We start from the raw sequence: 17,223 nt of genomic DNA, 5'->3' as shown, positions 1-17,223 counted from the left end.
ATACACATATATATATATATATATATATATATATATATATATATACATACACATATATATATGTATATATATATATATACATACACATATATATATGTAGATATATATATATACATACATATATATATATATAAATATATATATACATGCATATATACATATACATACATATATATATACACATGCATACATATATATACACATATATATATATGTATACATATATATATATATATATATATGATGGCCACCCACTCGTGACCGAGGAAGACCATTGCCGACCTTCAGGAACATTGTGCGCTCTACGACTAACTTATATTTTGCATTTGTGGCTCTGTTGGTGGCTAATAAGCCCTGCTCTTGCCAAGCATACACGACTGCAAACATTGCAGATTAAGCTTTCCCCATTCACTATATGAGCTGTGCTCTTTCGCGCAACTCGCTTAAGTTCTTCATGCTGGATACGTGCTCTCTCAAAAGTGTCGATCCCCTCCTTAACCTGCTTCCTCCATCTGTGGGAATGACAGGCATTGTTCTCCCAGTCAGTGTCCTGCATATCACAGGCCTTTAATGAGAACTTGACACAGTCCTTAAAGCACAGCCTTGGTTTCTGCCGGAGTCTCCTTCCATTCACAAGTTCTCCATAAAGCATCTGCTTAGTAATCCTGCTATCCTTCATTCTAATAAGGTGTCCAGTCCAATGTAACCGGTGCTTGTGCACCATCGCCTCAATACTCAAGATATCAGCTGTCCTCAGGATCTGTGTGTCTGGAAATTTTGAGGTCCAGCCAACATTGAGAATGTGCCTGAGACATCTCTGATGAAAGCGTTCAAGGACCCTTACCTGACGTTTGTACAGAGTCCATGTCTCACATGAGTAGAGGAGCGATGTCAGTACACATGCACGGTACACAGCAACTTTTGTTTGCCTTGCTATGCCATGCTGGGACCAGACACGAGACTGAAGAGACCGAAAAGAATTAGTTGCTCTCTGCAACCTAAAAGATATTTCCTCATCCAGGAAATATATATATATATACACACACACATATATATTTATATATATATGTGTGTATACATCATCTTTAGCATTGTTTTAACATACACGTTTCTATGTTGCATGAGTCAGACAGAATTCATTATGGCAGATTTTGTTAAGGCCAGATGCCCTGGCTGTCATGAACCATCAGCTCCGAGCAAAGTATTATTTCTCTTTGGTCAGACATGTCTTTTATGGAAGAATGGATAGAAACAACGCCATTTGTATGATAATGATGCTCATTTGCAATCATCATTACCACAAATGATGTTAACATGCACACACACACACAAACACATGTATATATATGATAGGCTTCTTTCCTTTCTGTCTACCAAGTCTATTGGTAAATCTTTGGCTGGCCTGGGATTATATAGTAGAAGACTTACAGTAGAAGGTGCTGTGCAGTGGGACTGAAATTGAAACCATATGGTTGGGGAGCAAGCTATTCTATATTAATCAGCATGAGCTTATGAAGGTAACTTGCTATAATCTCAAATCGTACCTTCTTGTATTTAAAATAGGATGCATTGGAGAATATGGTCATTGATACACTATGCTTAAATAAAAGATGAGATATTCATAGCTGAAACATTGTTCTCATGTCTTCTTGTTCAGGAATGACCTGGAGATAAGCAACTATGAACTATGCTGATCTCTTTTGAAAAAGGTCTATAGTCATTTAAATCCCAAGCAATAACAATATTAGAGCCTAATGTAGGAAGCAGGTGTAATATTTGAAATTATGTTGGGTTCCCAGTTTAGGGAGTTTCACAGTTTCCAAAACCAAAGATATTTTAAGTTGTTTCAAATATAAATTACCACATCTATCTCTGTTGTTTGCTCCAGGGGGTAATAAAGCATTTGTTGTTCAATTGTTGCAAAGATATAATGCTCCAGAGTGTCTTCCAATTTTGCAGTAAAATTTGAAACTATGATGGAACCAAAGCTGTAAGCAATAATCTAGATAACTTGGAATAAGACTTCTACATGACAAACGTGATAATTGTTTTTAAGATTCATTCAGCCAGTCGTCTGTATCTTCATTCCATTTTAGCTCTATTTGCATGAATCTATGTTGTTTATTAATTATATTTCCCAGGTCCTGCAAAGATTCTGACTGGGATTGCAATCTCTATTGGTTTGCTGTAATCTAGTTGCAATCCTTCAGTACTATATGAAGTGGTTTCTAGCTGTGTGGAAACTAACGTTAATGTTACTTAGTAAATTATTCCTTTTTAAGATCAGTCTCTCCCATAACATACTGATATATGGAAACAGAGGGATATATCTGTAATTTTAATATCACCTCCATTTTCTTCCTTATACATGGAACATATCTTTTCTATTTGTGAACACTTTAGAAAAGTATCTGAAGTAGTTTGTTCCAGAGCCATTTTGCCTTTATCTGAGAACTGCCAAAAAATCATTTTTGCCTATGATACATTACATCTTTTACATTGATGTTATTGATGGTTACCACTTTCCTATGCAAAGTTTCAGTGTCATAAAATCATGCTGCTATTTGCTTGTGTACCACCAAATTTGAGATCACATTAATGGAGTCTTTTTTAAGGTTTTCACTAGATGGGCTCATTTCCTTTAAAAATTTTATTTTGAAATGCACTGAAGCTGTTTCTTTTACAAATCTATAGAAAATTCTAAAGTTGTTTTTTTGTTATTTACACTCTTGGTTTTTCCTTATTACATTCATACCTGTCATTGATGAATTTTATTTTATTTTCGATTATAAAGTAGAGTTTTTACCTCATCACTAATTAACCAGTTCAATGATTTGAGCCTTCTGATTTTCGTTTCATAAAAATTGTTCCATTTATACAAATGATACTCTGGTGCATATCTGCCTTTCTGTAAGGATCATATATAATGCATACACTTGTATAACCAATACGTTGGGTAGAGAAAGAATTTTGGGCCAGTTTAGCTTAAAAATATCTTTCTTAATTGATTTTCAGTTATCTTTATGGAAATTCACGCTGAATTGATTTTGGATGCTTTTTGTGATATGCTGAAGTACACAGACTGGACTATAAACTGGGGAATACATTGGTTAGAGAAAATTGTAGGAGTAAATGTAACTGATGAGTTTTACATTATTAGTGATGCTGGTATCTAGAGTATTATTAATATTTTATGAACTGCATCATCTTGTGATCAAAGATTCTGCTGGTCTTGGAAGACTGAAAAACATGTTGACTCAGTATGGTTAAAACCTTTTCTATCTTTCTGAGGTTTCCTTGAAATGTTATCGTAATTCGAGGCACCTAGTGGCTGATATATTGTCCATACGACAAAGTCAAATTATTTTATATGCAATGTATGCATGTAAATGGGCAGTTGAACAAATAGATACACACAGGTACACATAATGTGTTGGTGTATCTCAAGCAACATGTTTACACTGCAGGTATTAAATCATTGCAGTTGCATGTGGCTTACAGTAATGTGATTAACATAACAACAAATATCTGTGGAGTGAAAGTCTGGTTGCTGATTCCAACAAATAGAGACAAACAGATAGATCAACTGAGAGAGAGAGAGAGAGTGAGAGAGAGAGAGAGTGAGAGAGAGATAGAGAGAGAGAGAGAGAGAAAAAGAGAGAGAGAGACTGAGAGAGAGAGAGAGAGAGAAAAAGAGAGAGAGAGAGAGAGAAAGAGAGCGAGAATGAGTTTATTTACCCCTATAGTTCTCATTCCTTGGATACATAGTGTGGGTAAGAGGTATTAAGATAAATAAACTGTCTATGAATTTCTCTATCTATCAATGACAACACAAGGCAAAACAGCAGGTTGTGTGAAGAATTTTTGAACTCATAAGTCTTCAAGTCTGCAGTTATTTGTTACTTGATTATTGTCATGGTGAAACGTTGGTAGAATTTCGAATTAGAGAACCCATACCTCATGGAAAACTACAATGGGTAGTTTTTTGTCTTTTTTTTTTTTTTTAAAGTATTCATATGTTTCAGAGAACAGACATTACAATTCTGTAGAAGCTGTTTTTCAAATTCAGATTTTTTAAACATTTTTGTTCATCCCTAACATCTGTAATTTTTCTCTTTCCCATGAGGTATTGGGCTCCTAGTCTGAAACTCTGCTATTATATTATTTTGTGACATTGCTATAAGCCTAATCACACAAGACCACACATAATTGGATAAAAGTAATATCCCTCGTTACCTATATGCCTCTCACCCTCTCCAGCCATCTGTAAACCTCTCACTATTCTCTCCCTCTCTCTCTCTCTCGTGTACACACACACACACACACACACACAAACACACACCTTCCATCCATCTATACATCACTCCCCAACTTCCAACTATATATCTGTGATCTCTTCTCTCTACCTCACTACCTACTTACCTACATACATACATACACACCTGGCTGTGTGTGTGTGTGTGTGTGTGTGTGTGTGTGTGTGTGTGTGTGTGTGTGTATTAGGAGGCCATCGTATAGCTGTCAAGTATTGGTACCCATGAATGCCTTAATAGAAGGAATTTTATGGTTATATGAGAAAGAGGTCAGGATTCCCTTCCATTAAAAAATGCACGTTTTCACCACAGTTGAAATATTATTAGTGAAATAAGAGCTGGACATTAATAACGATCTGTCTTCTTGGTGAATACCTCGCAAATCAGTATCAACACCTTCCTTACTCAGTTATATCTTGCTTCTCTGTCTTCTCTGAAAACCAGCATAACTGGCAATAAATGTTCTGCCTGGCTGCTACTCTTGATTCTCAGTATTATAGCATTTCAAAGCAGAATTTGGTTTTTAACAATCCCATATTTTGCTCTCCTTTAAAATATTTAATTGCTGTTTTCATTTCTTAGTTTAAATCTGGTAAAATTGCCTATTCAGTAAAAATTAATATGATTAACTTTTAATGAAGTTCAGAAGTGTTTTGTCAGCAATGTTTACTCGACTAAAATAAAATCTATGTTTTTGGTGATTATATATATATATATATATATGTAGTCTCGTAAAATTAAAAAGTCTTTAAAAGGAAATGGAGAAGAAAAATTAAAAAGATGCTTGATTCGTTGTATTTGTATTACAATTGGAAAAGTAATGCAAATTAAAAGATGAAAAAATATACCTATAAGAGTATAAAAGGAACCTCCTCAACCAACAAAATAACCCTAAAATATAAAAAAATAATAAGATATTCTACATACATATATATGTTTCAATACAACAATATTTAAGAATCATCAATAATTATAACTTTAAATGATGCAATAATCTGTATATTGTTAGATCTCTTCAGGAAAAATAAGTGTATTTTAATCTTGAGTTACGAAATATCTTACTTGACTTAGTTGAGGACAATGTTTAGATATTTTCAAATCTTTATTTATTTACTTGACCCTAGAGTAGTTTTTTCATATATTGCACCACTCACGAAGGGTTATGGGCATCCTTTTGCCACCTCCATCGCATTGACCTTTATAGGTGTAAATGTGAATATAAATATAATATAGTATGTGTGATAGGTAAGTGTGGATTTCTTTTCAAACGGATTTGATGTTTTAGTAGCATTTTATTGTTCAATATTAGCTAAATTTTAAATGATAAATTTCTAAGCACATGAACTATTGGTCTTTTAAAGTAAGTTTGTTTACATTTGAAAATATCTAAACATTGTATTCAATAAGTCAAATAAGTCATTTCGTAATTCAAGACTAAAATAAACTTAATTTTCCTGAAGAGTTCTAACAATATACAGATTATTGCATCTTTTAAAGTTAAAATTATTGATGATTCTTAAATATTGTTCTCTCAAAACATATATATGTATGAAGAATATCTTCTTTCTTTTTTTTTGATATTTTTGGGTTATTTTGTTGGTTGAGGCGGTTCCTTTTAAACTTTTCCAATTGTAATACAAATAAAACGATCCAAGCATATTTAAAAATGTTTCTTCTCCATTTTCTTTTATTGCCTTTTTAATTTTATGAGACTGTTCATACACACATATATTGATGATCTTCTTATCAATATATCTGGTTAAACCCAGTTGGCATCAGGATTGTTTTTAACAATCCCTTACATGGATATTGCTTCATCAAATTCTGAATGTCTATGTATATATTACTGGTATAGTGCATACCAGTACTAGATTCTTAACTCAAAATTTGAGGAGAGAAAACTAAATAGTATGCACACACACACATCTAAACATTCTGTGGTTCTGTGTGTGTGAGTGTGTGTATATGTTACTGTTTTGTGAGAGAGGGTTACGACATGCACAGTCTGGCATTGTTATAATAGACCATTTTACTTCATGCACTTGCATCTCATATTAATGGTTGGATTCAGTTTACTAATGTGGACAGCCTAAATAGCAATTGTGATTCTTTAGGTGTGGAATTTCTTCAAATGTCTCTTAACTGATGTGTTTGTGTGGATCTGTTCCTTAATGTGGTTAAGCTGTTTTTGAATAGTGCTCCTCATATAGGAAGCACTTTTATTGCAGATTATTTTGTCAAAATATGGTGGATAGTTTTTGTTCGGAAGAACCAGTTGAAATTGCTTGGTATTGATGGATCTATCTACTGCCTCACCGCATTTGTTACTTATCCAGAAAATTTCATTTCCTTCTTGTGGGCTTGGTTCTGGTGGGTAGGCCTCATTTTTAGTGTAGAAAGAGGTCCCTGCTGCCTACTTTTCTATAAAAATTAGTGCTGCTAGTTTGTTTCATTGTAACCTTGAAGTGTAATTGAGCAGTTCTGGCCAGAATGCAGATCACTTAGCATCTGTCTAAATGACATCCTCTTAAATCATCAGTCATATTTCATTAAGCTTATTTATTTTTTCAAGCTTAATTATTTGAATCATTTATCTTTTATTTGTTTCATCTGTCATCTCCAGATATTTATAATTTAGATATAAGGTGCAGGCATAGCTGTGTGGTTAGAAGCTTGCTTTCCAACCACATATTGCTAGGTTCAGTCCCATTGTATAACACCTTGGGCAAGTGCCTTCTGCTATAGCCTAGGGCTGACCAAAACCTTGTGAGTGGATTTGGTAGAAAAAAAGTGAAAGAAGCCCGTCGTGTGTGTGTGTGTGTGTGTGTGCGCGCACGTTTGTACGTGTGTATGTGTGTGTTTGTGTGTGCACGTGTCTTTGTGTCCCCACCACTGCTTGACAACTGGTATTAGTTTGTTTATGTTTCTGTAACTTAGTGGTTCAGCAAAAGAGTAGAATAAGTACTAGGCTTTAAAAAAAATAAGTTAGTTTGTTCAACTAAAATCCTTCAAGGCGGTGCCCCAGAATGGCCACAGTCAAATGACTGAAACAAATAAAAGATAAATGATACAAATAATTAAGCTTGAAAAAATAAATAAGCTTAATGAAATATGACTGATGATTTGAGAGGATGTCATTTAGACAGATATTTTCACAGATAGTAGATAAGTAGATGAAAAATATAGATGAAAAATAATAAGTTGTTATTCCACCCTGATATTACTTAGATTATTGCACTGTATATATAAAATTTTGCTACCAGAAATTGTAGATTAAAATATATTGACAGTACATAGGAATCTTTTTAAATCTTCATACAGACAATTTCCTTATAAATAAAATTTTTTGAAATGTCTTTTCTGAACAGCTATGACATCAAGTCAACAAATACATCCATCATCTTAATGTTTACTGTGTACAACACTTTTATAATCCTTTCATTTTGAATTTCTTTTTAGGGTAATGTCGGCTTGCGAGGTTTGCAAGGACCACCTGGTCTCCCGGGATTCCCTGGCAATGATGGCCCTGTTGGAACTCAAGGAGTTCTAGGTAATGAAGGTGACAAAGGAGCAACAGGTCCAAAGGGATATAGAGTAAGTTACAGAATATATTTTTCTATTAATTTTGTTTATTTTAATTGTCAACAAGACATGCTATTGATTGAGAAATATGGGCTGTAGATCATTTCGTAATTTTGTACATGTCATATATATATATATATATATATATATATATATATATATATATATATATATATATATATATATGAACATTAGTAATACACACATACAACTCTCTCTCTCTCTCTCTCTCACACAAACACAATAAAATACTGAAAGTAGTTTTGGCATTCAATGCTTTAAAGCATATTCATACATTTTGGCAAATTACTGTCAAAATTACATAACAGTTGTAGAAATATTATTTAATTATACAGTTCACTTCAGTGTCCTGCAATAAATGCAATAACTGGTGTTACAAGTTCAATATATATTTTTCTTATGTAAGTTATCAACAACGTTGCCAGTCAGACAATGTAGAAGGGGACTGTATGTTCTATAAACCTTTGTTTCCTGTATGTTATTTATTCTAAAACTTGGTTCATATTTAGTACACTGGCCAATCCTAAGGTTTGATGCCTCATGTCATACAGCACTGAATATATGAGTGAAGTGTAGAGCACTTTACTGAGCCCATTCTTTGGTTGCATGTTGCACTTCAAGGTGCATATATTCAATAGCTAACTAGCTATATATGTATAATGTGATTTAGACTCAGTTGAATTAGGTACTTAAATTTAGGCACCTTGTTAGGATGAACTAATTTGCACACACAGGCAATATCCGGTGAGTATCAAACTCTATGCAGAATATTTTTCCCCCGCTGATATTCTTGCAGTGTATGCAGATAGCATGATCTAAGTGAATAAATCCGTTCTTGTTTGTTCAGACATGTACTTTATATAAACATACTTTCCATAATACTTCTGAAGTGCAGATTCCAGGGTAGGTAAGTAAAATATAAATGAGTAACAAAGATATATATGTGTCAATTCATTACAGCAAAAATAAATATATTGATTTGGTGCTGAAAAGTGAAGAGAACAATATCCAGTATGTTGGCAGCAAGCTCCTCAGGAAGCTTTCTCTTCCTGATGACCTCCCATACAACCCTAAAACAGCCAGACTAACATACCTCAAAGAAGACCTGGGGGGGATCCTCAGCATACAAAAATAGACTATGCATGGGTATTTTTCCTGAAGACATGAAGAAGACATGAAGCACAACCTTACTTGGACTTGTGACTGCTACATCACATCACACTTCAATGGCTATGCATTTGAAATCCATGAACAAGAGATTGCTATGAAATATTTAATAAACAAAAGAGATAGTGAAACCCTTGGAGCTTGAAGATGCACATTATTTACATTTGACGGATATTTGTCCTCATCTTGTTTGCTGTTAATACGTTTTGGCTGATATACCCTCCAGCCTTCATCAGGCGTCTCAGGGAAATTTTGAACCTGGGCTCTCATTCCTAAGGTATTTTTCGATGTTATTATTATCATTATTATTATTATTCAGGTCATAGCCCACGCTCTTGACCACAACACCATATGCCCGTGGGCAATTATGGAGTGAATTTTAGGGCTTATAAATCTAATATTTTCCTATCCTTTCATAATACTGGTTCCTATATGCTACTCAGTCTGCTTAGGAGGTTGTTGTATCCTAGCATATGTGCTGCTTCTTTTAGTTTTCGTATTTTCCAGTGGTGTTCTTTGTCTATTATTATTCAGTGACCTGAATAATAATAATAATAATAATAATAATAATAATAACAACAACATCGAAAAATACCTTAAGAATGAGAACCTAGGTTCGAAATTTCCCCAAGATACCTGATGAAGGCTGGAGGGTATATCAGCCGAGATGTGTTAACAACAAACAAGATGAGGACAAATATCTGTCAAATGTAAATAATGTACATAATTCCTCATCTCTTAAATATAGAACTGCTCCAAGATGCAACCAAAAATGTAGATTATGTCATTTTTCTCCAGAAGACATCGCACATGTGATTAGCAGCTGCCCCAAAATTTCATCAAGGTACTTCCGATATGAAATGATGTTGCAAAAACAATATACAATACCGTTTGGATAAAAGACTGCACTGGAATAAATATAGAGAGTTCCTCTGTTATTGAATACATACACCAACATCAACATAGGGAATACTGGTGGAACATTGTCATCAAAACATATTTCAAGTGTAATCATAACAGGTTGGATATCGTTGTTTGAGACAAACAAAGAACAGTATGCACTGTTATAGAGGTTAGCTGCCCTGCTGATGTAAATATCTCTGAAATCAAAGAGAAAGAGGATAATTACGGACAACTGCTTCAAAATCTCCAGCTTCTATATACAGACTATAAATAATAATTGGTGCACTTGGTTTATGATGATCTGGATAAGCTAGTTTTCAGAAACTAACTTGTACATTACAAATACAACCTGAAAGTGGAACAGTAAAAATATGCAAGACTTTTCTCAAGTTTAAAATGTGACATTGTTTTTGCTATCTACATTGTAATGATGGAACTTTATTAGAAACCAGCTCCTTCCTCAGAGGAAGAATTCAAATAATCAAAAGAAAAGAACACACAAGCACAAACTAAGTAACTTAGAAACAACCTACAAGTAATCTTTAATTTACTAGCAAAACTACAATTTGGGGTTAAACTTGTACATTAACTTTTTATTAAATTGATCTGGCAACACTGACTTCACAAGCTATGCGTACAAATATATGAAAATATACTCATACATGCATAAAATGTGTGTGCATTTATGCATTTGTTGGCTTATATTAGTGGTCTAAATTATAATTTAATGGATCACTGAGTCACATACAACAAATTGTCCATCAAAGATGAACTACATATCCTCTCAAGCATAAAGGTGTTATGAAACGTTTAATGCACTCTTTTTCATAAAATAGACAACTGGATGAATTTCTTCTAGACTATAGTTAGTTATTCTGAGTTACCTTTCAATTCAGGAAAGCTTTCTTAAGAAGTTCATAGTTTAAATTTTTTGTTTTATTCCATGTCACTGATGAAGTTGAAATCTAAACCCTGATCAAAGAAAAGATTTATAAGAAAAATTGCTTGAATAACAAGTGTCAGATGGCTGGCTGAGGCATTCAAACCGGCATTATCTTCTTATTAATGTTCAAAATAATTATCATCTTAATTTATTAAATTTAATTGCATTAAAGGAAATGGTTAAAGAAAACTTTTCTTGGGATATGGCACAATTTAATTCCTCACCTAGTCTTTAGCAACATGATAGTACTACTAATAAAGGAAATGATTGCATTAAATGCTACTATTTATGCTAAGATTTTCTTTTGGTGTAGTCAGGAAGAAAGACAGTCACAGGCCCTATAAGACTAATGTAGTTCAGTCTGAACATGTGCAGAAAATACATGAGCAAAGAAAGAAGGAATTCCAAAGAATTGATTAGTATAGGACCTAGGGGATAGGAGAGACATAGAAGGAGTGATATGTGGAGGAGAGCCAAATATGTTTGGTGGGTTTGAGTAGAGGTAGCTTATAACTAGCTTGTGTCGAGAAACAGTAATAACAACATTAAACCATTGTAGTAATGACAGAATAAGCAGAGTTAAAAGACAGCATGTCTTTACCTGTTATTTGGATGATCTTGTGGATGTAGATGTTAGCATGTACAGCAGTATACTGTCCTCATCTAGGAGTCTTATTTGGGTTTCATAAAAGGACAGCAAGCAGAGTATTAGTGCAAAGGAAGAAGAATGTAGAAATAGTTGAACCTTGTAGTACATCAGAATTTGCAGAAAGCTTATCCCTACTTAATAGTGATTGTCTTTTTGTAGGTAATTCTTAGAACTATTTAGACAGAGTAGAAGGTGTAATTCAACATATTGAAATCTACATTACTTTTTCTTCAAATTAATTAATTCTTTTTTATTTCTTTATCTATAAATACTGAAGTAATTTGAATCCATGACATTGCTCTGTTTTCCAGTTGCTAATGCTTTTTAGAAATACCTCAATATCACAATATTACAATATCTACAGATCTGAAGTTGTGTGCTTATATGCAAGAAATCATAACATTGTTACTTCTTAATTTACTGGGTTATGAAAGGGTTCCATCCAATTTGATTTAATAAGAGAAAGCGAAAAAATTAATGGTCCATAACTATTTGATGGGTCAGATACTTTGTAATGCTTAAAGATGATTGCTTAACCACCCTAGATTCTTTCTTATTCTTATATTTTATCTTTTTTTTTCCAATCTGCTTATGTTACATATAACAAAAGAAATAGGAATTTCAGAATTTTTTTCATAACTGACTACACATTTAAGAGCTTTGTGATAAATACCTTTCAGTTTTTTCTTCCTTTCATTATCTTTTTTCTCTAATCTTCTTGATTATGGAGGACAACTGATTTCTTTATAACAATATTTAAGCTTGTAACAATATGAATTTTTGTCCCTTTAATAAAAAAAAAAAGACATTCTGCTCTTGTGCCTCATTAATAGCATCTGTAGTTTATTATAAGTAGTTACACAAATGCTTGGTTGAGATATGGCAAAAACAGTTGAAATATTTTTTTAATGTGGCCAACATTATTAGAATACAAAATGCATTGCTTCTTTCACTGAAGACACACTATAAATATTGGTAATTTCAAACAGGCAGGAGGTTGTTTTAATATTTTGTTTTATTTTAATTCAACCAAGTCATCAGAATTAAGTATGGATCATGTACATAATGGGGCTTAATTTCAGATTTGAGACTGAACAGATATGACTATAAATCCTTATATTTGTGCATTTACACTCACACACACAGGTATGCAGGTTACTCACAAAGTTCTGTCCATTCTGGTGTAATTCAGTAATCAATTGTTAGAGTAAAAGCCAAATCATTAACTCAACATTTATTAGTATAATATTGTTGGAATGTAAAAAAAAGCAATAAATTCTTCAGGCAGAGAATCAAATAATATAAATAATACTGTTTGATTCTCTATCTGAAGAATTTCTAATTGGAAATTTCTTACACGTTTATCCAACATGTACAACTTTGTGATTTCTATTAGCAAATGAAACATGTGTATGTGTAAATAGTGAATAAATAGTACCAAAAGATTTTTCAGATTCTTGTTTTATATATATATGTGTGTATGTATATATATATATATATATATATATATATATATAAATTACCTGTAGCTACTTCCATACTGAAATTCCATGCTAGCATTCAGGAATTTTGGCACAACAATCTTCAGTAGATTCTGTCATAGTTTTTGAAGAAAAGACAAGGTGGTGTCATGTCTCATGATGTATTATGTTATTAGTGCTCTGACTGTTACCCCCAAAAAGATGTAGTATAAAATTTCATAATCTATCTGCAAGTCAACATTAGCTCTGTTTATTATTGGTGTAGGGTTGTTTACTATGTGATCTGTGTCAGTCAAACATAAACAGCCCTGTTTTGAGGTATTATTGAATGGTGTGGCTCTGCCCAAGACAAATCATGCAACAGTAGTAGACATATAGGGTGGTAAGACATCTGGCTTTATAATAATAACAGTAAAAGAAGATATATAGTTAAAAAAATATAATTAAAAAGTGAGGGCATATTATGTAATGTATTTAAAATTAAAAAATTAAAAAAACAAAACGACAATTCACTGCCTACTTTCAATATACAAGTCACATATGTGAAGCAAGTATACCCAAGGCTGGTTGAGTTTTTGTTCTTGTTCCAAGCCCCCAAAGGAATGCTAAAAGATAAGATTATGCTTAGCCATAAATGAGATAAAGAATTTGAATTTATTGCCCAAAGCAGGAAAAGATATCCACGTGTTTGTGCACTATGTTGTATTGGGATGAGGAGATCAGCAGGGAGGGGAAAAACTAGTTGAATGTTACATTGCCAGAGATTATCTTAAACACTTGAATTATTGGTGTGTCCCCATTGCCATCATTTTTCTCACCTACTTGTTCAACTCCATATTACAAAATCACAGCTGTAGAACTGTGTAAAATATACCATGCCATGAAACATTAAGACTCATTCAGAAGTGTTGGTTATGGAGAAAAGTTGACACTGAAATACATAGCACAAAACCACATGGCACAATCAGTTGAAGCATTTAATTTTTTATCTTGTGAACAACTCATTGTTAGAATTTAAAATCCGTTATTTTTTTCCTCTGAAGAAACACTATACATATTAACACTTTCAAGGTGGAAATGGATTGTTTTTAATGTTTTGGCTTATTGTAATTCTACTAAGCCATGAAGGGGAATGACCTGTAGATATATAGGTTAGCTGCGAATACTCAATAAACAATCCTAGGCAAAATCACAGGTTGCCTTTTGGCAAGGCATAACACATGTTAACCACCCAGCCAGGGCCATGGGGAAATCCTGAAGCCCTGAAAAGAGCAGAAATGGCACTGTCATTGGAAAGCAGGATGGTGGTAGGGAATGAAATGCAAAGCATAAAAAAACATTTTGTCTTTGGATTTCTTCCCACTTTGATTTCAATAAAGTGTCTGTCTACACTGCTGACAATACAAGTGTAATGTATAGAAAACACAGGGTTTATCAAAATTTGAAAATCAGCCAAATGAACATTATTCCTCTAATTTGTCTAGCTTAGATTTTGTACATTAGAACAGGATTTACTGCAGGAATACTGGTGTTTTATGTTGAAAATGTTGTGCATAAAATGTACATTTCAGCAAAGTCAGCTGAAATAACTGTACAGTTAAAAGAATTTTGTGAATTTACGGATGTTGGTAATTATAATCTTATGCCATATTGTGACAAGATGATTCTCACTTTTGCCATTTATTGACAGGATGCTTAAGTGCTGAGAAGTCTTAAAAGTTATTTTTTGAGTCAAAGTTAGGAGTGCTAAAGGCACTGTGGAAGTAATTTGCAGGTGAAGGAAATGCCTGTGATTCATCAGAGAGATACTTTTTCAGTCATGCTTTTGAATCATTATTCAAAGGAAAGGATTCAGTGTTTCAACAATTACAGCGATCTTTTCTTTGGTTGTATATTGCAAGTCTATTTGTGGAAGTAGAACAAATAGGAAACAATACCAGTCACACAATAAAGCAATCACATAATAAAAGCTTTAAATACAGAAAAACAAAAGGCTAAATTTGGCAAAAGAACAATCTAAATTCTAAAGTCAGACAGAATTCATCATCAAGTTAAGTCAGAAATGTAATTCCCTGTTACCTGCATTGTAATCCAGTTACCAGAAATATAAAACAATTCCTTTCCTTAAACAACAGGCACTTCCATAAAGATAACAAACTTCATAATTTATTCAACAGAGACAACATAAAAATAGTAGTCTAACAGTGCTTTCTATAAGAAAAGGTATTTCATTGTATAACCACAGAATCCTTCAAACAATATTTATCATAGCCCCAGTCAAGTGAATATATGATCACAGATATTCCACATGTGATTAACTCATATATTTTTTAAATAAGTGTATCTACAGCAAAGAAGATAACAATATAGTGTATTTTCTTCACTGACTTGTCTCTTTGGGGTATGTTTATTGTGTCAAATTGACAAAATCAATGAAGTAAATAAATAACAAGGATCATGTTTTGATGATAAAGAAAGTCAAATGAATTGTTTTATATTGTACATAGTATGGTTTAAAAGTAAAAAGAATACTAGATATATCTCATAGAGAACAATATCATCAATTTAAAACCAATATTTGCAATTATACAATAATTATGTTTCTTTCTTTACAGGGAGACCAGGGTTTGCCAGGCATGCGAGGGCTTCCTGGAATTCCGGTGAGTAAATGTTCATTAATTATTCCTCAGTTGTGCCAAATTCTTTCAGTCTCATTCTCTTCTTTTTAGTTTAAGATCATTTCATGCTTTTAAATAAAATAGTTTAAGACCATGTCTTCAAATTCTTTCAGAAATGACTGTATTATTCAAAGTTTTGAATGTAAATTACCTCATTCAGCAAAGAAGTTATTCCACTAATAAATATAATAGGATATCCTAGACTATGTAAAAAACCTAAGCCAATCAGCTGAAATGTTAATTTGACTAAAGTTGTTCAATGGTCGAACTTCTTATGACTCTAAAATATGCACTTCAGTTTTTATTTCTAATTTATTTCTGTTACAAAATATGGCAAACCATTATGAATTATTTTTATACTAATCGATTTTAAAGGATTGTGATCACAAATAAGAAGTCTAAATTTATGCATGGTGTTGAATATTTCATAATCCATAAATCTATAGCTGTTATTTCTTGCTCCTTTTATCGTTATTGCTTTTGAAAAGTAAAAGTAGAAGGTCAGAAAACATAAGAATGATTGCAGAGTTTGGATAACAGAAATTGGGAGGTGTAAAGGCATGTATGTTGAAGTGATTGAGTAACAAGGTGGAAGGTGAAGGGGAAGGAAAGCTGAACTGTAGAAGGACGGGAGTGAGCATGAGTCTGAGAGCTCAGGTAGTAGCGTGTGTTTCATGACAGGCAGAGTTAACAACGTGATGAAAATAACTGAGTAACAAGAAAAAATGGTGTGTTTGTTTCAGCTTTAAATCAAAGTGAGCCTTATGGCTGTAGAAGCAGTAGATATTTGGAGAATAGAATTGTAGATTTGGTGTGAGTGGTATACAAGCAAGAAAAGTCAAGCTGAGATTTTGTTTGTAGTTGACGTGTTTACAGAAGCGGGACAAGGATGGTCTAGGATGTTGCTGAAGGTATAAGAGAGGGTTGTTGGAAGTTGTTGATACAGAATATGAAAACTGTGAATTGATGTCTGGTGGGTGAGATGGCATTGATATTATCAATGAATTAGCCATAAAATTTGGAGTGGAAATTTGAGCTTCAATGTTGTTAAAGATAAGTTGGCATCATTGGGACTCATCTTAGTGCCCATCTTACTGCCACTTAGGTGTTGAGAGAAATCATCAGAGAATGTGGAGCAATTTAGCATCAGCTACTAAAGTTAAAAATGATAAACAAGTGTAGAAGTTTGGTATCTTTGACATAGGATACAACTGACAGCAATCAAGAGGATTATAAGTGGATTAAGATATATACATCTATATATATGTATGTATATATATATATATGTATGCGTATATATGTCTGTGTGTATATCTATCTATCTATCCATCTATCTATCTATCTATCTATCTATCTATCTATCTATATATATATATATATGCATGTATGTATATGCATGTATGTATATATATATAAGCATTTATATGCATGTATATATATATATATATATGCATGTATGTATATGCATGTATGTATATATATATAA

At 32.9% G+C, this 17,223-nt stretch overlaps 1 protein-coding gene across 1 annotated transcript in view; it reads left to right on the top strand.

The window, feature by feature from the left end:
- The window catches only part of LOC106883718 (collagen alpha-5(IV) chain), a 182,189-nt gene that overhangs the window by 16,435 nt on the left and 148,531 nt on the right, over positions 1 to 17,223 (top strand). Inside the window, exons 2-3 of the mRNA XM_052974901.1 lie at positions 7,773 to 7,907; positions 15,675 to 15,719. Coding sequence (XP_052830861.1) covers positions 15,696 to 15,719 — 24 coding nt within the window. The 5' untranslated portion in view covers positions 7,773 to 7,907; positions 15,675 to 15,695. The remainder of the gene's footprint in view (positions 1 to 7,772; positions 7,908 to 15,674; positions 15,720 to 17,223) is intronic.

Source organism: Octopus bimaculoides, chromosome 19, assembly GCF_001194135.2.
Source record: "Octopus bimaculoides isolate UCB-OBI-ISO-001 chromosome 19, ASM119413v2, whole genome shotgun sequence".
NCBI classification, from domain to species: domain Eukaryota; kingdom Metazoa; phylum Mollusca; class Cephalopoda; order Octopoda; family Octopodidae; genus Octopus; species Octopus bimaculoides.
Note: the sequence above shows the minus strand (reverse complement) of the source record. Positions and strands in the feature narration are given on the sequence as shown.